This window comes from Lacerta agilis, chromosome 6, assembly GCF_009819535.1.
Source record: "Lacerta agilis isolate rLacAgi1 chromosome 6, rLacAgi1.pri, whole genome shotgun sequence".
NCBI classification, from domain to species: domain Eukaryota; kingdom Metazoa; phylum Chordata; class Lepidosauria; order Squamata; family Lacertidae; genus Lacerta; species Lacerta agilis.
In genome coordinates this window covers 91,919,786-91,944,246 of record NC_046317.1, presented here as the reverse complement: position 1 = coordinate 91,944,246, position 24,461 = coordinate 91,919,786, and the positions used below count along the sequence as shown (strand labels likewise).

The following is a 24,461-nucleotide window of genomic DNA, read 5'->3' as shown; positions in this document are numbered from 1 at the left end:
CCCAGTTCGATGAGCCGCCTCCCGATGCAGTCAGAGGTGTTGCTCCAAGTCCTTCCTCCGCCCCCCAAAATGGTTCCGGGAGGACCCCGCACATCTCCCCCGCAGTTTTTTGGCTTCTCCCTATCGGAAGGCCGTGTCCTAAGAGACCCTAGCAAAGAAGAGAGAGTTTGCGAATGCCTACGGACATGTGGGAAGGAAGCCCGGGAAAAACCCCTGGGAAAAAACCCAGAGTCAAGAGCGGGAGGAGGAAGAGGAGGAAGAGGAGGAGAGCGGCATCCGGTTCGCTCAGAGCACGGAGAGGTCATGGCAGGACTTGGAGCGGACTTTCAGCGCCACCTTCTTGCTGTTGCGAGCCACCAGCCGGTCGAGGAAGCGGCGCACCTTCTTGGTGAGGCTCTCCTTGCGCTTGTAGAGAGACATGCGCCTCTCGTTGGCCTCCTTGCTGTCGCGGCGCAGGCGGATCTGCCGCACCACCCCCTCAAAGAGCTCGGACACGTTGTGCTGCAGGGCGGCGGACGTCTCGATGAACTTGCAGTCGAAGACCACGGCGCAGGCGCGGCCCTCTGCCGAGAGAAAAGGGGCAGCCGGTTAAGAGATGCTCCAGGCGAGGGGCAGAGAGAGAGAGACCCAGAGAACGCGATAGGAATCATAGAATCATAGAATCCTAGAGTTGGAAGAGACCACAAGGGCCATCCAGTCCAACCCCCTGCCAAGTAGGAAACACCATCAAAGCATTCCTGACAGGTGGCTGTCAAGCCTCCGCTTAAAGACCTCCAAAGAAGGAGACTCCACCACACTCCTCGGCAGCAAATTCCACTGTCGGACAGCTCTCACTGTCAGGAAGTTCTTCCTAATGTTTAGGTGGAATCTTCTTTCTTGTAGTTTGAATCCATTGCCCCGTGTCCGCTTCTCTGGAGCAGCAGAAAACAACCTTTCTCCCTCCTCTATATGACCTCCTTTTATATCTTTGAACATGGCTATCATATCACCCCTTAACCTTCTCTTCTTCTCCAGGCTAAACATACCCAGCTCCCTAAGCCGTTCCTCCTAAGGCATCGTTTCCAGGCCTTTGACCATTTTGGTTGCCCTCCTCTGGACACGTTCCAGCTTGTCAGTATCCTTCTTGAACTGTGGTGCCCAGAACTGGACACAGTATTCCAGGTGAGGTCTGACCAGAGCGGAATATAGGAGAGCCTGCTGGATCAGGCCAATGGCTCCACGAGCCCACAGTGGCCAACCGGATGCCCCAGTAGGAAAGCAGCAAGCAGGATTTGAACACAAGAGCCCTCTCCTCTCTCCTCCTGTCCTTTCCTGCAACTGGTATTCAAAAGCATTGCTGCTCCAACTGCGGAAGCAGAGCAGCGCCATCCCAGCTAGTATCCTCTCCTCCAAGAATCTGCTTAACCCTCTTTTAAAACCAAGGTTGGTGGCCATCGTTGCCTCCTGTGGAAGGGAGTTCCGTAGTTTAACTATATGAGGAAGTCCTTTCTTTTATCTGTCCTGAATCTTTCAACATTTAAGGGTAGGCCTTCCCATCTCTGGACCAAACCCAACACCAGGAAAACCCAGCTGCAAAACCTAAAATGGACACCCTCCACAAATGGGCGTAGCCAGAATTTTTGTTAGGGGGGGCAGGCTATGGGGGCGGGGAGAACCTCAGTTAGCTAAGTATTTTTATTGATTTTTTTTTTAATTGATGGGGGGGGGGTAACTGCCAGGGTCGTCTTAAGTAAATCTGGCGCCCTGGCACGAAGATCTCTCCGGCGCACCTTGCACTCCACCGGGCAGAGCCAGGCGCAGCAGGCAGCCAGAGGGTGCAGAGGGGTGCGTGGGGACGCTGCCAGCTGTGCTCTGCCTCTGCCTGCTTGGCTGAAGCAGCGGCGCGGTGCTGCCGTCCAGGGAGCCTGGCTGCAGCGTCGACGGGAGGCTTGCCGACAGCCTCCCTGCGTCCGCAGCCCGAGAAGAGGTGGGCGAGAGCGGTGCTGCTGCCGCCGCTTCAAGTCCCTCGTCTGGGGGTTGGGGGGGGGAATGGGGCGAGGGGAGCAGCCAAATCGAGAGTACCCCTAAATCGCCGCCGCTGATCGCCTCCTCCTGCCTTCCCATGCCCTCCTCCAGTCCTGCGCAGTGGCAGGATGCAGAAGCGCTCCGGCGGCCTATTGCGGCACCAAGAGGAGGGGCGGCTGCCGGGGATCGTGCCCGCCTCTCAGGCAGGGTGCACACACCAGCCAGGGAGGGAAGGAGGGAGGCAGGGCTGATTGCTGCGCGCCCAGCTTGCTGCCGCCGATCGTCTCCTCCTGACTTTCCCCTGGCGGGGGGCAGGCTGCCACCCATACTGTGCCGCCGACGTGGCCCCGGACCTCTTCCCTGTCGCCCTCCAGAACGTGGCGCCCTGGTGCACCGCGCCACTAGCCTTTATGGCTAAGACTGCTCTGGTAACTGCCCCTCCCTGCTCCCCTGGCTACGCCCATGCCTCTATGTGAGCTGTTTATTCAGGATTCATCCTAATCTGCTTGCACAAAGTTTACGAGGGGGTTAAATTATATCTGGTCTTTATAGGGTGGCAACCCTGAATCCATCCTAGTATCGTCGTGTTCGCACATCTACATCTTCCCGCTAATTATTCATTCACCCCAAACTTCTCAGTGCATCTCAGTGTCACTTTCCAAATGGCAAAGGGCAAAACGGGTTTTTTAAAAAATTGATTTGTTGCACTTGGGCAAGTGAAGACTTTAATCCACTTTAAATGTGCAAATGGGGTCACGAAGAGTCGGGCACGACTGAACGACTGAACAACAACAACAAATGTGCAAAGTGTCAAGTTCTGGTACACGTTCCTTCCTTCTCACAAAATACTGTCAAGTCTGGAGGCACCCTCGGTTATTTCTAGGGATTAAAGTAATCTAAAGTCGATTAATCAAATGTGCTTTGATCAAGTCTGTGTGCAAACATTTGCTTTTGGCCAGGAGGGCAGGGGGTGCTGTGGGGAATCACGCTTTCGTTTGCTTCCAGACATTCCAAGACATCTCGGGGGAAGGTTGTGCTATCAAGTAGCTTTCATTTCTTTTAAAATTATGTGCCATACTTTTCTGTGTATAAGACGCCCTCATGTATAAGATGCCCCCTATTTTGGGGGACTCAAATTTAAGATAATGAGGGAGGTGGCACAAAGTTGTTGAGCTTGTTTGGGGGGGGTTACCAAGGGTTCTTGAGCTTTTTTTTTAGGGGGGAATGCCGGAAATCGCTCACCCACACGCATCGCAAAGTCCGCATCATGTCTGTCCCCTCGCCGGCAGAAGCTGCCAATCGCCCGCCCAAATGACACAGCGTCAGACCCTATGCACAACCTAGCCGCGTATAAGACGACCCCCACTTTTTAGCATGATATTTAAGGAAATATCTGCTGCTCCAGAGAAGCGGACACGGGGCAATGGATTCAAACTACAAGAAAGAAGATTCCACCTAAACATTAGGAAGAACTTCCTGACAGTGAGAGCTGTTGGACAGTGGAATTTGCTGCCAAGGAGTGTGGTGGAGTCTCCTCCTTTGGAGGTCTTTAAGCGGAGGCTTGACAGCCATCTGTCAGGAATGCTTTGATGGTGTTTCCTGCTTGGCAGGGGGTTGGACTGGATGGCCCTTGGGGTCTCTTCCAACTCTAGGATTCTAGGATTCTATGAAATAAACCTAGTCTTATACACGGAAAAGTATGGTATGTATTTCACAGTTTGAAAACCACCTTTCAGGACACATTGCTGTGGGAATGTTCAGGGACGCAGGAGAGGATATATTGCTTTATTATATCCCATTCCAACTTGTGTTAACAGGATCCAAAATTTAGCAAAGTTACATTCCCCTTGTAAACTTACACAGCGGATGTGTTGCTCAGGCTCGCTAAAGCCTCTATAATAACTGTCCTGGTAAGGTAAAGGTAAAGGGACCCCTGACCATTAGGTCCAGTCGTGTCTGACTCTGGGGTTGCGGCGCTCATATTGCATTACTGGCTGAGGGAGCCGGCGTACAGCTTCCGGGTCATGTGGCCAGCATGACTAAGCAGCTTCTGGCGAACCACAGCAGCGCACAGAAACGCCGTTTGCCTTCCCACCGGAGCGGTACCTATTTATCTACTTGCACTTTTGACGTGCTTTCGAACTGCTAGGTGGGCAGGAGCTGGGAGTGATCAATGGGAGCTCACCCCGTTGCGGGGATTCGAACCGCTGACCTTCTGGTCAGCAATCCCTAGGCTCTGTGGTTTAACCCACAGCGCCACCCGCGTCCCTCAACTGTCCTGGTATTTCCCCCTTATTCCCTCCTAAAAGATAAGACACGACACAGTCTTCTATAAAAGTACAAAAAGAGTTTACTTACACATCTGTTCGCAATAGGATCCCAGAAGGCAGACTTGGCTTAGAAAAGTTACATACATTTGGAGACTATTCCATAGAGATAGCTCATATGTCCAAGCCAAGAGAGCATCTTTGGCTAAGCATATGATGCTTCCTCGTCGAAGTGTAGTCAAAAGAAGAGAGAGATGGCGGCCAGTCTTATGCCTTTTGTTACCTGCACAGGTGAGGCCACACTCTAGTCACATGTAGAGGAAGTCTGTCCCAGCCCAGGAGAAACAGGAAGTTCCGACTGGCTGGTCCAGGCATCCCCTTCTATGTCCACTCTAGGGATCAGTTAAGGTAGGTAGCTGTGTTGGTCTGCCATAGTCAAAACAAAATTAAAAATAAAAAAAATCCTTCCAGTAGCACCTTAGAGACCAACTAAGTTTGTTCTTGGTATGAGCTTTCGTGTGCATGCACACTTCTTCAGATAAGTGAAGGAGAGTCCAGCACCTTCCGGGGTGGAGTGTGTCCTGAGAAGGGGCTTAATGTTCCTGGCCGTTCCTCCACCTGACTGCTCGTTACTCGTCCCAACATCCCTGGGGAACGATCTCACAACTGGAGCTGGAACGAGGGGAGGCTGGTCCCTGGCATGGAGGCACTTTGGGAGGGAGTTCTATCTTTTGTGATGAACGTGAAACGCCACCCCCACCCCCCGGTGGATTGTAGGCTGAGATTCTGAGCCGAGTGTAGATTGAAGGTGGAGCTAAAATAATTGGATCATCATATGGAGGGAATCTTCTACATCTCCGGCTCGGCCTGATGGTGGTAGCTAAACTCAGGCAGAGGTTTTCTCTACAACTCGGCGGAGGCAGCAATAGAGCACCCTCATAGTTATCTGTGAGTAAGCGGTGAACTTCTGATCTGGAAGCCCAACGTGTTTAAAACTCCATGGAAGGGGAAGGCCATTTGCAGCAAGGGAATGGGAAGTGTTTGGGGCTGCAAGGGCAAGAGTTGTTATAACAGCAGCAAGGAGTCTTGCGGCACCTCAATGACTCATGGTCTTATTATGGCGCCACCTTCTGTGGGCTAGAGCCCACTTCACCCATCTCCCTGACTTGCTTCTTTCTCCTTTCAGGTAATTGATGGACTGGTGAAAGACATCACCTCTTTGCACAAGAACCTCATAATGCTCCATCACTCCACTGGGGATCCGCGGGAAGTGATCTTCGCAGACGTCCTCCTCCGTAGACCCAAGTAGGTCCCTCAGCCTGTGTCCCAAGCAGCAGCATTGCTTTCACGCTGAGTGAGCCCTGGGGGGTGTGGTGCGTTGCATTGGCCAAGGGGCTGCACCAGAGACTGAAAAGCAGGGAGAAGCAGGGAGAGGAGCAGGGCAGCTTTCTAGCAGGTTGCAGGGTGGGATAAAGGAGCACTCTGAAAGAAAGTAGGTGCACCTGCAGCTTCATAGTCTCTTGCGGGACCCTGTTTTTAGGCAATGAGAGTTGACGGGGCCACTTTGGTTCCTGTCCTCCTTTCCAGCTTCCTGCTGCCAATTATAAGGACATAAGCAGATCCTAGTCTAGGGCTGGGCAATATCTGGTTTTCAGCAACATGATAGATCACCAGCTAAACATTTTTGTTGTTGTTCAGTCGTTCAGTCGTGTCCGACTCTTCGTGACCCCATGGACCAGAGCACGCCAGGCACGCCTATCCTTCACTGCCTCTCGCAGTTTGGCCAAACTCATGTTAGTAGCTTCAAGAACACTGTCCAACCATCTCATCTTCTGTCGTCCCCTTCTCCTTGTGCCCTCCATCTTTCCCAGCATCAGGGTCTTTTCCAGGGAGTCTTCTCTTCTCATAAGGTGGCCAAAGTACTGGAGCCTCAACTTCAGGATCTGTCCTTCTAGTGAGTACTCAGGACTGATTTCTTTGAGAATGGATAGGTTTGATCTTCTTGCAGTCCATGGGACTCTCAAGAGTCTCCTCCAGCACCATAATTCAAAAGCATCAATTCTACGGCGATCAGCCTTCTTTATGGTCCAGCTCTCACTTCCGTACATTACTACTGGGAAAACCATAGCTTTAACTATACGGACCTTTGTCGGCAAGGTGATGTCTTTGCTTTTTAAGATGCTGTCTAGGTTTGTCATTGCTTTTCTCCCAAGAAGCAGGCGTCTTCTGATTTCGTGACTGCTGTCACCATCTGCAGTGATCATGGAACCCAAGAAAGTGAAATCTCTCACTGCCTCCATTTCTTCCCCTTCTATTTGCCAGGAGGTGATGGGACCAGTGGCCATGATCTTAGTTTTTTTGATGTTGAGCTTCAGACCATATTTTGCGCTCTCCTCTTTCACCCTCATTAAAAGGTTCTTTAATTCTTCCTCACTTTCTGCCATTAAGGTAGTATCATCAGCATATCTGAGGTTGTTGATATTTTTTCCGGCAATCTTAATTCCGGTTGGGGATTCATCCAGTCCAGCCTTTCGCATGATGAATTCTGCATATAAGTTAAATAAGCAGGGAGACAATATACAGCCTTGTCGTACTCCTTTCCCAATTTTGAACCAATCAGTTGTTCCATATCCAGTTCTAACTGTAGCTTCTTGTCCCACATAGAGATTTCTCAGGAGGCAAATGAGGTGATCCGGCACTCCCATTTCTTTAAGAACTTGCCATAGTTTGCTGTGGTCAACACAGTCAAATGCTTTTGCATAATCAATGAAGCAGAAGTAGATGTTTTTCTGGAACTCTCTGGCTCTCTCCATAATCCAGCGCATGTTTGCAATTTGGTCTCTGGTTCCTCTGCCCCTTCGAAATCCAGCTTGCACTTCTGGGAGTTCTCGGTCCACATACTGCTTAAGCCTGCCTTGTAGAATTTTAAGCATAACCTTGCTAGCGTGTGAAATGAGCGCAATTGTGCGGTAGTTGGAGCATTCTTTGGCACTGCCCTTCTTTGGGATTGGGATGTAGACTGATCTTCTCCAATCCTCTGGCCACTGCTGAGTTTTCCAAACTTGCTGGCATATTGAGTGCAGCACCTTAACAGCATCCTCTTTTAAAATTTTAAATAGTTCAGCTGGAATATCATCACTTCCACTGGCCTTGTTGTTAGCGAGGCTTTCTAAGGCCCATTTGACTTCACTCTCCAGGATGTCTGGCTCAAGGTCAGCAACCACATTACCTGGGGTGTATGAGACCTCCATGTCTTTCTGGTATAATTCCTCTGTGTATTCTTGCCACCTCTTCTTGATGTCTTCTGCTTCTGTTAGGTCCTTTCCACTTTTGTCCTTTATTGTGGTAATCTTTGTACGAAATGTTCCTTTCATATCTCCAATTTTCTTGAATAAATCTCTGGTTTTTCCCATTCTGTTATTTTCCTCTATTTCTTTGCATTGCTCGTTTAGAAAGGCCCTCTTGTCTCTCCTTGCTATTCTTTGGAAATCTGCATTCAATTTCCTGTATCTTTCACGATCTCCTTCGCATTTTGCTTGTCTTCTCTCCCCCGCTATTTGTAAGGCCTCATTGGACAGCCACTTTGCTTTCTTGCATTTCTTTTTCATTGGGATGGTTTTCGTTGCTGTCTCCTGTATAATGTTACGAGCCTCCATCCACAGTTCTTCAGGTACTCTATCCACCAAATCTAAATCCTTGAACCTGTTCTTCACTTCAACTGTGTATTCATAAGGAATTTGATTTAGATTGAATCTTACTGGCCCAGTGGTTTTTCCTACTTTCTTCAGTTTAAGCTGGAATTTTGCTATAAGAAGCTGATGATCTGAGCCACAGTCAGCTCCAGGTCTTGTTTTTGCTGAGTGTATAGAGCTTCTCCATCTTTGGCTGCAGAGAATATAATCAATCTGATTTCGATGTTGCCCATCTGGTGATGTCCATGTGTAGAGTCGTCTCTTGTGTTGTTGGAAAAGAGTGTTTGTGATGACCAGCTTGTTCTCTTGACAGAACTCTATTAGCCTTTGCCCTGCTTCATTTTGATCTCCAAGGCCAAACTTGCCAGTTGTTCCTTTTATCTCTTGACTCCCTACTTTAGCATTCCAATCCCCTATAATGAGAAGAACATCCTTCTTTGGTGTCATTTCTATAAGGTGTTGTAAGTCTTCATAGAATTTGTCAATTTCAGTTTCTTCAGCACTGGTAGTTGGTGCATAAACTTGGATTACTGTGATGTTAAAAGGACTGCCTTGGATTCGTATCAAGATCATTCTATCATTTTTGAAATTGCATCCCAGTACAGCTTTCGCCACTCTTTTGTTGACTATGAGGGCCACTCCATTTCTTTTACGGGATTCCTGCCCACAGTAGTAGATATGATAGTCATCCGAACTGAATTCGCCCATTCCTGTCCATTTTAGTTCACTGATGCCTAGGATGTCAATGTTTATTCTTGCCATCTCATTTTTTACCACATCCAGCTTACCAAGGTTCATGGTTCTTACATTCCAGGTTCCTATGCAATACTTTTCTTTACAGCATCGGACTTTCCTTTCACTTCCAGGCATATCCACAACTGAGCGTCCTTTCGGCTTTGGCTCAGCCGCTTCATCAGCTCTGGATCTACTTGTACTTGTCCTCCGCTCTTCCCCAGTAGCATGTTGGACGCCTTCCGACCTGAGGGGCTCATCTTCCAGCGTCATATCTTTTATATGCCTGTTGTCTTTGTCCATGGAGTTTTCTTGGCAGGGATACTGGAGCGGCTTGCCAGTTCCTTCTCCAGGTGGATCACGTTTGGTCCAAACTCTCCGCTATGACCTGTCCATCTTGACCTGTCCATAGCTTCCCTGAGTAATTCAAGCCCCTTCGCCACGACAAGGCAGTGATCCATGAAGGGGAGCTAAACATTGCTATATAACAATATATCACCATGTCTGAAATAAGGTGGAGCTAAGCAGAGACATTGGCCGGCTTCATGGTTTTTCCCGCACCGTGATTTTTGCCAGCACCTGCTCTTGTGATTCGCTGCCCCCCTGCATGAGGCAGGGGAGAGCTGAGCCGGCAGAGTTGCTGCAGGAATTGAGAGTAGCATTGGCTGGCTTCACGGTTTCCCCCACATTGTGATTTTTTGCATGCATCAGAAATTATGAAACCGATGTCACAATATGGACTTCAAACCAGTTTTGGACGGTATATCGATATATCACCCAGCCCTAATCTAGTCTCACAGAGGCATGTGAGAAACCCGCAAGCAGGACCTGAGCACTCGAACCCTCTCCCCTCCTGTGGTTTCCAGCGACTGGCATTTAGAACATAGCTGTCAAGTTTAGGATTTGAAAATAAGGGATCAGTGCCCTCCCCCGTCTACGGTTCTCGGGGACACAGTCAACGCCGTGGTAATCCCCCCAGGCTACAAATTTACACCAGGAAAGAGCTCCCAGGAAAGAGAAATCAGGGCAGAGAAAAGAAAGCACTTTATCCATGCAGTGCACGGTTAACCTCTGGAACTCCCTGCCACAGGGAGCAGCGATGGCCACCAACTTGGATGGCTTTAGAAATGGATGCGGCAAATTCATGCAGGAGGAGAGGACCACTGATGGCTTCTGGGGCTCAGGGCTGTAGCCAATGCTAGTCCTACTCAGAGCAGATCCACTGACATAACTCCAAAACAAAATAAAATAAAAAATTCCTTCCAGTAGCACCTTAGAGACCAACTAAGTTTGTTCTTGGTATGAACTTTCGCTTGCTTGCACAGTTCTTCAGATACCAGATACCACTCTAGGGATGTTGTACTAACTTGACTGCTCCCGTGTTTCACATCCCACAATTGCCGCCACAAGGCAGCATAGGATAAATTGATTTAAAAAAAAAAAAAATACAGCATACCACCAAACTGCCTTCCTCCCTGCTTTTCTCCCTCCCCCCTCCCCCCCCAAATAAGGCAGGATGCCTCCCGAGGCCCCATGAGGCTCCAGCCCAAGCCCCTTTCCACCCACCTTCCACAGAAACCTCTCGGGAGCGCACCAGGTCTGTCTTGTTCCCCACCAGGATGATGGGGATGTTCTCTGCCTGGCGGGTCCTGCGCAGCTGAATCCGGAGCTCGGAGGCGCTTTCGAAGCTCCCCCGGTCGGTGATGGAGTAGACGATGACGTAGGCGTTGCCCACCTGCATGCAGTAGTTGTGGAGCCAGTTGTCTTCTTCCGGGGCCTATGGGAAAGGAAAAAGGGCAACTTAGCAGGGCTCCCCAGGGCAGCAGCAGCGGTGGCCCTGGGAAGCGCCAGAGGGAGGGTTCAAACTGGCGTGGCCCCACAGCCTACAGAGATAAGTGCCCCGCATTTATTAGTGCATCTGTAGTACAAATCTACGCTGTGAGCTTCACACCGAGAGTCAGGGGAGAACACCAAGCCAGAACTTCCGACCAAAACTGAAAATCTTCATTTCCCATGGTTCCCCACGAGCACATAGTGGTGTCGATCCAGACCAGCGATTTCCAAAGTGGGTGGGATTGCTTGGGGGGGGGTGCTAAGAGGCAAGGGGGAGCTGGAGGTATAAATTACCCAGGGGCGTAGCAAGGTAAATTGGTACTTGGGGGCCAATAATTTTTTGTCACCCCCCCCCCCAGGCATGGGAAGGTCAGGTGGTACCCGGTGTGGAAAATTTCTTGTCAACCCCCCCATTGATTCCCGCCCCCCCCAAATGGTTTTACGTTATTTCCTATTTTCTTACAAAGGAATAATAACAAGTAATAATAATATCCCGCCCTCCCCGGCCAAAGTCGGGCTCAGGGTGGCTAACATCAGATACATAACATTGGTATAAAATCAAACAAGAATTAAATTACCTCCTAAAAACATCTCAAAATCAAATTAAAGTCTAATTAGATGGCTTTCCACGGGGTTAGGGTTGGGAACAGTAAGTGTTCTCTGAACTGAAATTTCAGCCTTCATGACATAGGAAAACAGCCAAGTGAACAGCTATTTTGGTGGAGGAGGGTCAAGATATTAACCAATATGCATGAAATTTCATATATAGCTATATAATCCCTAGTATAGTAGGATAAGACCTTCGGAGCAGGCATTTTCAAAAAAAAATATTCAAAAAAAAAATCAAAAAATGTTTTTTTTAAAAAAAATTTGTTCCTTGATAATTTGTCATCCCCTCCATTATGGAAACCGGGGCGGCCCACCCCCCTCGCCCCCCCTTGCTATGCCCCTGAAATTGCCACCAGACTTTGACAAACTGGTGGCCCTGGATCAAGCCCCTCTGTTTTGTTGCGTTTAAACTAAATAGTTTTAATTGGATTTTGAATAAAAGTGCAATTAATTTGTTACAGGCCACCCTGATCCCTGCACAGAATTCCAGGAGTCTTGGCCCTCAACTAGGGGCTGTGCCCCTTTGGAGAATTGAAGACATGGCAGAGACAGTTGTAGCTTTAATAAAATGTGATTTACTCACATATTTAAACTTGAATTTAGAGGAAGGGAGTCTGTATCCTACAGAACTGGCATCTCAAGTGGGGCTTGTTCCCCACGGCAGGGCAACACTCAAATCCAAGGCATCTCTCCCAGCCTGCCTTCAGCCAACCTGCCCAAGATGGAGCTGAGTCTTTCTTCTTCCTTCCCAGAAGAAGCTGAAAACTCTCTTTTCCTGTCAACTCACACTCAGTTACCCTGACAACCTTCCAGATCCCCAGGACCATTCTCTTCCTTTGCCAATGGCCCTCAATGGCTCTCTATTGCATGGGTAGGCAAACTAAGGCCCGGGGGCCGGATCCGACACAATCGCCTTCTAAATCTGGCCCGCGGATGGTCCGGGAATCAGCGTGTTTTTTACATGAGTAGAATGTGTCCTTTTATTTAAAATGCATCTCTGGGTTATTTGTGGGGCATTGGAATTCGTTCACCCCCCCAAAAAAATAGTCTGGCCCCCCACAAGGTCTGAGGCACAGTGGACCGGCCTCCTGCTGAAAAGGTTTGCTGACCCCTGGACTATGGAGTTGCAGTGCTCATCTCGCTTTCAGGCCAAGGGAGCCGGCGTTTGTCCACAGACAGCTTTCCGAGTCATGTGGCCAGCAGGACTAAACTGCATCTGGCGCAACGGGACACCATGATGTAAGCCAGAGCAGTGCACGGAAACACCGTTCACCTTCCCGCCGCAGCAGTACCTATTTATCTACCTGCGCTGGTGTGCTTTCGAACTGCTAGGTTAGCAGAAGCTGGGACAGAGCAACGGGAACTCACCCCATCGCGGGGATTCGAACCGCCAACCTTCTGATCGGCAAGCCCAAGAAGAAGAGTTTGGATTTGATATCCCGCTTTATCACTACCTGAAGGAGTCTCAAAGCGGCTCACATTCTCCTTTCCCTTCCTCTCCCACAACAAACACTCTGTGAGGTGAGTGGGGCCGAGAGAATTCAAAGAAGTGTGACTAGCCCAAGGTCACCCAGCAGCTGCATGTGGAGGAGTGGAGACGCGAACCCGGTTCACCAGATTACAAGTCTACCGCTCTTAACCACTACACCACACTGGCTCTCAGAAAAGAGGCTCAGTGGTTTAGACCACAGGACCAGGCTAGGATCATGGCGGTCAGAGGCGGGAGAATACACATTTCTGGCTTCTGGGTGACTGAATTGTCTGCTCTGCTTCAAACAACTATCCTCCTGCTGGAAGTGCCATTGTCCTTTTTTACACAAACACAAACACACACACACACACACACAAATGCACAGCTGCCCTGTCTGTCTGCAGATTAAAAGCTCCTGCCTCTGGGCCCCGTTTGACACAGCCTCCCTGTCGATCCGTCAGTGGCCTATTCCTGATGCCTGGGGAGCTTCTCTTCCAAACCATCCCAGGCTGCCTGCTCAGCGCAGCGGAAGCAACACAGAACCGACCCAAACAAGATGCCGCCCCGTAGGAACAGGAAAGGCAATGGCAAGGTACCAGCCTGGTCCTGCAGGTGTGCTGCATCTGGACGGGGAATGGAAGCAGCCTGGCTTCGTCCCTGCAGCTGGGTGCGAGGATAGCAAAAACACTTTTCTATTTGGAAAGGGTTAGGCGGCCCTGCAAAGCTGCAAAATGGAACTATCCCGGGGATCCAGGGAAGGAAGGAAGTTTCAGCTCATTTATGCTGCCTAAGATGGATGAGTGTGGCTCTCTAGACCTCTCTCTCTGACGCTTGAGACGCTGCCAGGCACTTCCACTCTCCCAGCCTTACAACAACCCTGTAGGATAGGCCGCTCTTATCTCCATGCAACAGAAGCCTGACTAGGGCAACCTCCAGATTCGAAGGGGGAACATTGCAGTCTTTTCCAGCTGTGCGCCTCTCCGCCCAGCCGGCTCTCAATCTAATGGAATGTTTTGCACTCGTTTTTAATTGATTGCTCCCCAAGCAAGGCTTTTGGAGATGAAGCAGGCATGACAAATGTAAACCGATCAATGGATGCTCCCACATGCAACGCAGGCAGAAACTCACAGCCAGCACTCCAGCACGGGAAAAAACCCCACACACAAAGTGCCACACTGGATCATCTGGCTCAGATTTCACCGGTCCGGTGTCCTTCCAGATGTTTTGGAGTGGTGATGATGGGAATGGTAGTTCAAAAAGTTCTGGAGGTATTCGGCTGATCTGGCTGGCTAGGCGGGTGTCCCCTTCCTCCCTCGCTGCTCCATGTGCGTCCCTTCCGAAGCTGCACGCTCGGTGGAAGAAGATAGAATCCTAGAGTTGGAAGCATTCCTGACAGATGGCTGTCAAGCCTCCGCTTAAAGACCTCCAAAGAAGGAGACTCCACCACACTCCTTGGCAGCAAATTCCACTGCCGAACAGCTCTCACTGTCAGGAAGTTCTTCCTAATGTTTAGGTGGAATCTTCTTTCTTGTAGTTTGAATCCATTGCCCTGTGTCCGCTTCTCTGGAGCAGCAGAAAACAACCTTTCACCCTCCTCTAGATGACATCCTTTTATATATTTGAACATGGCTATCACATCCTTTTATATATTTGAACATGGCTATCATATCACCCCTTAACCTTCTCTTCTCCAGGCTAAACATACCCAGTTCCCAGCTTCCCTAAGACAACCATCCCAGAAAGGAGTGTACCGTTCTTCGGTCAAGGGTATATGATAGCTGCGCTCCCCTGCTAGAACCTCCAAACAAGCTCAAAAAGTTCTGGAGGGCACCAGGTTGGCGAAGGCTGAGCTAGCTTGCCATGTTTCCTAATAATGGTGGCAAGCTGGATACCTTGGGGAGGGTTCTAAGAGGAGCAGAACAGGGCCATTCACTCTTTGTTGCTAAAACCCTGGTGCCTGCTAACCAGATCTACGCCTTTTCTGAAAATGAATGAGACCCTCTGTTAAAAGCAGGATCTCCTAGCAGATCTCTCCTCAATTTAGGTCATTTGTCCAGCACTTTTAATAAGCTGCCCATGTTCCCATGCATAATAATCACTTTTGTGTTGCACCTTCCGAGTGTGCGTCAAACAGCCAGAGAAGGTCATACTCCCACCAGGCTCCTCCTCCCTGCAATGTCACCTGGCATCAGCTATTCCATCAGGCTGCATCAGCTATTCCATCAGGCTGCAGCAGAGGAAGAAAAAGGAAGAGCTTCTCCATCATCTTAAACAAAATTAAAAATTAAAAAAATCCTTCCAGTAGCACCTTAGAGACCAACTAAGTTTGTTCTTGGTATCTGAAGAAGTGTGCATGCACATGAAAGCTCATACCAAGAACAAACTTAGTTGGTCTCTAAGGTGCTACTGGAAGGATTTTATTATTATTTTTTATTTTGTTTTGACTATGGCAGACCAACACGGCTACCTACGTGTAACTCCATCAGCTTAGTTTAAGAGAACAGCAACTTTTTGCTCTTCCTCTCCTTGAAGCTCTCCCTGCTTCATTTAGCACCATATTCCATCTCCCCATTCTATGAATCCTCCTTGCTAGTCCTGCAATCTAGTCGTGATCTCAGCAGGAATCTATCAAGATCATTGGCCTACCCGCTTCTCAGCTTCCCAGGTGTCAATCACCATCAGCGTTGTCTCCTCGCCGTCCACCGATAAGGTGCGCTCGTAGGTATCCTCTGAAAAGAGCAGACAAGGTCAGGATCAGTCGTGGACGGTCACCCTGAAGAACAGAAGTTGCACCTACCCCGGAAAACTTCATTGGGCCCAGCGCACGATACTTTATTCATGCAGTGTGTCGTTAGACTGTGGAACTCCTTCCCACAGGAGATAGTGACAGCCACCAACCTAGAAGGCTATTATTATTATTATTATTATTATTATTATTATTATTATTATTATTATTATTTGTACCCTGCCCATCTGGCCGGGTCCCCCCAGCCACTCTGGACGTCTTCCATCAAATATTAAAATACATTTAAAATATCACGAATTAAAAACTTCCCTAAACAGGGCTGCCTTCAGGTATTTTCTGAATGTCAAGTAGTTGCTTATCTCTTTGACCTCTGATGGGAGGGCATTCCACAGGGCGGGGGCCACTACCGAGAAGGCCCTCTGCCTGGTTCCCTGTAGCTTTGCTTCTCGCAGTGAGGGAACCGCCAGAAGGCCCTCGGCGCTGGATCTCAGTGTCCGGGCAGAACGATGGGGGTGGAGACGCTCCTTCAGGTATACAGGACCGAGGCCGTTTAGGGCTTTAATGGTCAGCACCAACACTTTGAATTGTGCTCGGAAATGTACTGGGAGCCAATGGAGATCTCTCAGGACCGGTGTGATGTGGTCCCAGCGGCCACTCCCAGTCACCAGTCTAGCTGCCGCATTCTGGATTAATTGCAGTTTCCGGGTCACCTTCAAAGGTAGCTCTAAAGGAGGACAAGCCAAATTCAGCGAGGAGAGAGGGCTAGTGAAGGCTCCTAGCCAGGGTGTCCATGCTCTGCCCTCTACATTTGGAAGCAGCAATGCTTCTGAAGACCACCTGCTGGAAACCGCAGGAGGGGAGAGGTTTGCTCTTGTGCCTGAATCCTGCTTGTGAGTTTCCTGTGATGGGTATCCAGATGACCACTGTGAGGACAGGATGCTGGACTGGATGGGCCATAGACCTGATCCAAGGCTCTCCTTAAGTGCAAGAGGTGTAAATGATCAGCTGATCACCCATTCCCACCATCCTTCTGAGTAATACCCCTCCCCACTCCCTCACTATATTTAAGGATCTGGTGACTTCTGTTTCAGTGTATCTGAAGAAGTGTGCATGCACACGAAAGCTCATACCAAGAACAAACTTAGTTGGTCTCTAAGGTGCTACTGGAAGGAATTTTTTGTTTTATTTTGTCTTGTCAAGGGAGGCAGAGATAACCTCAGTGGCCAGGAGTGTCTATCCCCACCTTGGCTTGCTGCACTAGCTATGCCCCTACATTTTCGTAATGCTAAGAGGCCTGCTCTTCCCCTAGCAAGGCAGGCTGGTTTGCATAAGCCAGCCCAGAAATTCCTCGGCAGCTTGCATTCTCCCTTCATACCGCAAATAGCCCAAATCCTAGCATTTATTACACATCTGTAACAATACACTGGCAGCCTCAGGTCAAGATTACTGAGATGCTCGTTCTGTGGGGCTGCACTGTTATAGATTTACAGTCGTACCTTGGAAGTCGAACGGAATCCGTTCCGGAAGTCCGTTCAACTTCCCAAACGTTCGGAAACCAAAGCGCGGCTTCTGATTGGCTGCAGGAAGCTCCTGCAGCCAATCAGAAGCTGCAGAAGCCCGCCGGACACACGGCTTCCAAAATTAGTTTGCAAACCGGAACGGTCACTTCCAGGTTTGCGGCGTTCGGGAACCAAAATGTTATGAGAACTAAGCTGTTCAAAAGCCAAGGTATGTCTGTATAGCTTTTAAGGATGAGGGTATTCTTACAACTAAATGATAAAGGGTTTAAAGTTTCTGAGGGCAAGAGCTGTTTGACAGTGGAACAGTCTTCCTCAGGAGGTTGTGGACTTCCTTGGAGGTTGTTAATGCAGAGGTTGGATGGCTATCTGTCCGGAGATTCCTACATTACAGGGGGTTGGACTAGATGACCGTTGGGGTCCCTTCCAACTCTACGATTCTATGATACCATTTTAAATGCACAGTGCAAATGGAGCCCTAGGTTTGAGGCATTGCGGAAGACACAAAACAGTGGCCAGCGCAGCTACTTCTGCGAGCGGCAGTGTCTTAGGAAACAGGGTTCCGTGACTTTGAGAAATCACTGGAGAGTTTGCTCTTACCTTGGAGAAATTTCTCTGCCCAAAATGAAGTGGAGAAATTTGAGAGGCCATTTGTGCGTGGGTCTAGTCCTAGCCCACCCACCACTCAAATAACAGTCCCCAGGGCTGCTTGGAAACAAACCCAGTTTAAGCCCATAATGCAGGCACACGGCTTTGCCTCGGAGGTATACTCTTCCTGAACTTTCATGTCTAACAGGTGCCTTGCAGAGCAACGAGGTCCGGGTGGCTCAAGTGAGTAAGCCAAGTCGCATACAACCAGACGAAGTGGGGGCAAGAGTTTTACTCTCCAATCAGCCACACACAAACATTCCACATCGCTGAAACTCCACAAGGCCTTTTGCTAGGCAGTTGGAACCTGCACCCCCCCAAGCCCCCTCTCATTCCTCCCCAGCCCCCCCCCCACAAATCACATGACTGCCCTACCTCTCTGCTGCTCAGGCAGATCCTTGTCTTGAACCCCAGCAAAGAGGTACATCAGGCTGGTTTTGCCCACGCCAGGGTCTCCCAACAGCACCACGCGGTACAAGGATTCCCAGGATTCCTCAGAGTCGGAGGACTCGGACGACCAGCTGCCGCGTGGCTCAGGCGAGTGGACTTTGGGGTCACAGGAGGAGGATTGCCCCAGCTGCGGGTGGCCGGGTTCAGCCTGGCTGGGACGTACGCTCAGCATCCCCGGGCGAGGGCCATAGGGCATGGGCAGCGGGGTGCTGGCACGCCTCCTGGCAGGGCTGGTGCTGCCTCCTCGCTGGGTGTTCAGAGTCATCTTCTGCAACAGCAGGGAGAGAAAGAGAGAGAGAGGGGATCGATCCGAGATCAGCTCCTTTTTTTTTGCCAAGGTTGCTGCTGCTTCCTCCCAAAGCAAGTGGGCCAGAGTGCCCGGTCCACTTGCGGTGGAGGAGAAGTAACCGTTCTCAGAAGCCCTGCTTCTGTTTATCTGCCTTGGACACCAGCCCAAGGCAAACAGGCATAAATCATTCCCATCTGGGTGTGTGTGTGTGTGGGTGGGGGGGAACTGTCCCGGAATACGTTGTGTTACATCCAAACAACTTTCAAACTGCGGGGAGCAGGAGATTTTGACACCAGCCAGATGGGCGGGCTGCTACCAGAACTTCCAAGGTAGGACCAGGATTGGAGAGGAGGGAGTCTCCCTTGGGCAGCATCCCAAGACGCATCTCGTGGTCCATCTGGGACGCAGAGGCAGCACCCAAAAACGGCCTTGAGAACTACAGACAGTGTATATATGTATGTGTGGGTATAAATATATATCTCATATATAAACATGAGTCAGCAGGAGGGAGGCTCCAATTGGAAGCGACATGTGACTGGCTGATTAGATTATCTGTCTGGAAACTGTAGAAAAGGCTCCCGTTCCTTAAGATTTTTCAGAAATGTGGGTTGAACCCCATAAAAATGGGGCTTTTCCTCTTTGCTTTTCCCCCTTTGCAAAAGGAGCTTTGCTTTTCCCCCTTTGCAAAAAAAGCTGCAAAACCTTTAGCTGATCCTCAAAAAAAAACCCAGGGCTTTTCCCTTTGCAAAAAAAAGCTGCAAAACTTTTAGTGGATCCTCAAAAAAAACACCAGGGCTTTTAGAAGAGGAAAACCAGAATTTTTTTTTTTCTTGTTTCCTCCTCTAAAAATGAGGTGCGCCCTATGGTCTGGTGCGTCCTATGGAGCGGAAAATACGGTAATCCAACCAAACTGATGAACATGATCCCGTGACGCCAGCCTTGCAAAGTCTGAGGGTCACCTCCAGCGCCCCCACCCCAGCCTCTTAGTGCCCCCCAACCAGGTATTCCCACCACTGATATAGCCCAACAACACCTGGAGGGCACCAGGTTGGCAAAGGCTGCTCCTGGTGCCCCAATGCAAAAGAAAGAGGACAAGTCTCCTGCACGTTTAACAGGTGAGCTGAAGATGGCATTTCAGCCGGCGAAAAAGGTGCAAGAGGCAGCCCTGTCCTCCTCTGCCTCTTGCCACCCTCCACCGCTCCAAGTTCATGCCCCAACAGATGCCCAGCCTGTGCCCTTCCCTCCTGTAGCTCCACTTCCCTCCGTTGTCCAAAGATCTCCTGAACCTGCGAGAATACTTTTAGCCCAAAAATGGAAATTACAGGAATTACCGACATTTGAGGAGTGGCAGACGAAGTTGATGGAATATGCTGAACTTGCAAAACTGACTGGCAATGTCAGAAACCAGGATGACTCAAGATTCCAAAGGGACTGGAGTAAATTTTGTTGAATACATAAGACTGAATCGCAGAAGTTTGAAGACACTGGTGGGATTGGAATAACCCTATGACACCGTACAATAGATTTAAGTAAGAAACTGTGCGATTAGGAATGGACTAGAAAACCTGCTGACGGGTGGGAGGGAAGTCGTAGCTCGGCAGAGCGAGGATATAAGAATGTATGTATGTATGTATGTATGTGTGTGTGTGTGTGTTTTTGTTTGAATTATTTTGTTTAATTGGAAAATATAATAAAAATTATTCTAAAAAACAAAACAAACCAAAGATCTCCTGAACCTACAAGCCTTTCTCCCGTGCTGCCCACCTTATGCTGAGTGCCGCTTATGCCCTTCTCGGGCCTCTCACCCACATCTCCCCAGATACCTCCTCATTTGCCACCCAACCCCTCGCAATCACTCCTGACTTACCCAGCTGAAGAACATGGGATTTAACGTCCCATTCCCGTTCCAGACTCATTTGGGGACCCGAGTTTCTTTTTCAAGCTTGCATATGGAATGTTTCACGGTTCCAATGGCAAAATGCACAGGCCCAGCGCCACTGGCTCTGAATTATTATTATTATTATTATTATTATTATTATTATTATTATTATTATGGCACATGCCATTTTTCAATCACTGGGCTACCCTGCAATCTAGACCAAGATGTCCATTCTGCCAGGGTGCCCCTTTTGCCAGCTATGAACATCCTAACCAGCTTTTGCAGACTTCACAGAGTTGCAGAGTTGGAAGGGACCCCGAGGGTCATCTAGTCCAACCCCCTGCAATGTAGGAAGGTGCAGCTGTCCCATACGGGGATCGAACTTGCAACCTTGGCAATTATCAGCATCGTGCTCTAACCAACTGAGCTACAAGCCCCATATGATGCTGAGGCTTCTGGGAGCACGGTTAACGGTCAGGCGGCATGTGCATGGTTACAGAAGCTCATCGTATTATTAAAAAAAAATGTTATTGTGATTCTCATCATCACCATTTTTATTGCATTTATAGCTCACATTTTTCTCCAAGGAACTCAAGCTGGTGTACCTGGTTCTCCTCTCCTCGGTTAACCCCCACAACAACCCTGTGCGGTAGGTTAGGCTGAGGGACAGTGACTGGCCCAAGGTCACCCAGTGAACTTTGTGGCCAAGTGTGTATTGGCATCCTGCTCTCCCAGTTCCTAGCCCGAAACTCTAACCACTATACCACACTATTACCCATTTCTACAACGAAATGGTGCTTCTTCCCAAAGTAGGTGTGTTTCACACCAGGACAGCAGAAGCAAACTCCATTTTACTCACTGTAACCGTAAGAACGCTATGCTTCAAGCGATCTCAAAAGCACAAAAAATCCACACGCTTATAGTATTTGTTTTACAATGAAGACTAGCAAACTGTTTCTTGTTTGTTTCTGTTTTATTTTGGGCTTTGTTTGTTTTTGTCAGGAATGAAGAAGCAGTTGTCAAGCATGGAATGGCAAGCATTTCACCCCAAGAAGAAAGAAAAATAAAGTCAAGCATGCCTGGGCTCTCAGCTTCAGCCCTTTGGGTGTAAAAGTACAGGATGTCAGAGATCTGCCTAGCAAGGATGCTGCAGCAACTTCGAAGACTGTCACAAAGCACTTGCTACCATAAATTATAATTGGCAGAATGCATTTCCCTTTCCAAAATACAGTGGCTCGACTGGTTCATTCTGCACATCTGGGATCAAGGTCCTGCAAGCAGTTTTGCTGCCTGGCACAAAGTGAAGCGCCCCAATTGTCGCAAGACTCCTTTTCTCTAAGTCAAGTTCCTAGCCCTCGTGGATGCAAGCAAACTTGAAACCATGCAATTGGGTGGAATATCAGAAAAACCAAAGGGGAGCCTTGTTCTGCTCAGAAGGTTAAAGGAAAATTGAAAGTGGGAGACTTGTTAGGGCGCAGCTCTTGCTGCCAGGTCACGGTGTAGCAAAACACGGAACATACTGTATATTAGGGCACAATAAAATCACCATGGTCGGGGTTTGCAGGGAGAATCCCATGCTCTGCAAAGCACTTTCCCAAGGCTTGCAGAAGAACAACTAACCAAAAGTAACTTAGCACACAGTTTTCCTGGGTGCAGAATCCAGATGCTACAGAACAATTTAGGGAAAAGGTGGCAGTTTGCAGGCTTGGAGGGGGCACTGGAGCCCCAATCTCCACCAACCAAATCCTGGTGCAAAAGATGGAATTAAAGAACACTGAGCCCAGGAATTTGCTTTTGAGTATCACAAGTGAGCAGCGATCACACACACAAAATCCAAGCCTGGTTACTGTTCAGTATACCGTAATTTAGGAACGTTAAGAGTCGCCATCGTTTTGTCGCTGCTATTGTTAAAAAAAACAGGGGGTTCATAAACCCTCCCCGATCTACTGCAAATCACGCAGAGATCTGCCAGTAGATCCTGATCTACCCTTCTGCACACCCTCGCCTTAAGGGACAGCAGACCAGAGAGGAAAAGATGTCACGACACACTTCATAAATGGGTGCCAGAAATGGCAGGGTTGGAGAGAAACGTCCAAATTTCCCCAAAATTTCAGTGTCAGCTCTTCAATCTCATCAGACTAGACACACACACACACACCCCGCAAAGGCTGGAGAGGAGATGGAGTTTTAGAGTAGCTCCATTTCCTTTAGAAAATAAAGGAGGGGAAGGAACTGTGCTATTTTTTTCCTAGAAAAAGAGATGCCAGGTATCCATCAGGAACACCTCCCTTGTTCTCTTATAATGGCAAAGGCACCCACCTGAGAGAGGGCCTGGACCGAGTTCTGGTGAGTTCTGCCTGAAAAAAAACCCTGGGGAGGAGGAATATGGCTTTGCTTGCTTCCCAGTTAGCAGGAGCTGAGCCCCCGCTCCCCAGTTCCTGTGGGGCTGGACTTTATTTATAAATTGGAAAGGAAGCAAAGGGCAAAGGATGCGAAAGTTAGCCGTTGGAAGCAGATGGAAAACATCTCTGAATCTCTGGGAAGAGCCACGCTGGAGGTTGGGGGGCTCCAGGGTCCTGGGGGAGAACCAGCAACCCCCACGCCACACCACCACCCCCACTTTGCACATTGAGGAGGCAAGTTCAAACAGTCTTGTTTAGGGCGAGTTTCAAGAATTCCTCCTGCCTCTCAGTTTTGCCTTGCTCCTGACAGTATGGCTGATTTTTGCCTGCTGTTGAATCAGCTTTATCAATATTAACTGTTGTCTTCCTTTTTTCTCATTACATGTATAACCATTATCACTATCCTGACTTTCAGGATATAAATCCCACCAAGGGGGCTATGTAATTTATTTTGCTGGGGACCCTTTCTAAGAGCTGAAGTTGTGGATTTTTAGCAGCTGACAAACTAAATAGCTGGAGCCCTTCTCACTCCAAAAATACAGTGTGTGTGTGTGTGTGTAACACAAGCAACAACATATCCTGTGGGGTTGTTTTCTTTTTCTTTTTTTCCAACCCAGGGTCTGGTTTCATGGCAGTACCAGTAACCCAATGCCAGGGCATGGTTTTGCCAGATTCCAAAACATGGTTAAAAATTCAGAAGGAAAGTTGTTTGCAATGAAGGACGCCATTGTCGCCGCTGCGGTGGCATCGAATTACACACATACACACACACTACAGACTCTATGAAGTGGGAACCAGTTTTCACTTCTGGGGTCCGGACCCTGGCATAAGAATAAAGGCAAGAGTGCTCCAGGGCATGTGCAGAGAACATTTCCCTTTCGCTGATCTGAGCCCCACCACCACCAGGCTAGGGCAAGTGGACTGAGCGGGCAGCACCAGGCCTTGGCACGTCTCAGAGTATTAGGGCTGAGGAGGGGGATATTCGGAAACTCTCTCTCCAAGGGGCCAGGGCTGCATCTGCGGTAGCCCCGCAGCCCCGAGGGAGGAATCCAACTTCTTCAGCGAACCCGGTTGCTCTGGACGAATACAGTCCTATCTGAAGCAGAAGGAAGAAGGGGGGAGCAGGCAAAGAGGCTGTCCAGAGGTCGTCAGCTCTGAGCGCACTCTGCGCGCGCTCAGGGGCCCTCTCGCCCGCATTCTTATTTCCCAAAGTTCGGAGCGGCGCCCTCCGCAAGTTTCCAAGGTACAGCCCCGCTTTCCAGAGCCGGGCGCTGCGAAGAGAGACTCCGGGATGGCGAAGGCTGCCGCGCCCGGATTTGGAGAGAGGACGGAGATGGCGGAGAGCGCAAACGGCCCTCGGTCCTCCTCGCCTGGGAAAGGCGACTCACCGTCCGCCCCGTCTCCCATGATAGCTAGCCAGCCAGCCCTCCTCTGCGGACGCGTGGAAAGTCTCTCTCTCCCCCCCCCTCCCCGCGCCGCCCTGTTCTCCTTACCTCCGCCTGCTGCTGGTGGCTCTGTCGCCAGGGCGCTCTCAAGGGGTCTCCACGCGCGTAAAGGCGCACCACCCGTGCGCCCCGTCCATCCCGTCCAGCTTCATTGCACAGCGCCGCGCCGCGCCGAGGGAGGGAGGGACTTTTAAGCCCGGGGAGGTCCCTGCGCGCCGCTCCTGGTGGGACACACCCCCTGCCAAACCCCAGCGAGCCGCCCTCTCGGCCGGCGAGAGCGCCTCTGAGCGCGTGCAGGCGGCCCCGCGTCTCTCTAGCGCGTGACTGCCGGTGGCCTCGACGAGCGGGGGATTGTAACGCGCGCGCATGGTGTTTATTCCCTTTTTTTATCAGATTAGAAAACTCCTCGCTTCTCAGGCACACGGCTCGGTGATCTCCACTGTAGAGCAAGCAAATGAGGAATAAGCAGTATAACCA

The 24,461-nt window shown here is 49.7% G+C and overlaps 1 protein-coding gene across 2 annotated transcripts; it reads right to left on the bottom strand.

Annotated features, from left to right (window-relative positions):
• Positions 1–232: 232 nt before the first annotated feature.
• REM1 (RRAD and GEM like GTPase 1) lies at positions 233–24,129 on the bottom strand. Of its 2 annotated transcripts, none has more exons than XM_033153842.1 (5): positions 24,033–24,129; positions 17,895–18,237; positions 15,255–15,337; positions 10,262–10,472; positions 233–563 (listed from the first exon to the last, which is right to left on the bottom strand). In XM_033153842.1, the coding sequence occupies exons 2-5, from the start codon at positions 18,232–18,234 to the stop codon at positions 286–288; spliced, it is 912 nt and encodes a 303-aa protein (XP_033009733.1). In that variant the 5' UTR covers positions 18,235–18,237; positions 24,033–24,129; the 3' UTR covers positions 233–285. The 2 variants fall into 2 exon arrangements, with proteins under 2 accessions (XP_033009733.1, XP_033009734.1); XM_033153843.1 differs by having other exon boundaries at positions 10,290–10,472.
• Positions 24,130–24,461: the final 332 nt, after the last annotated feature.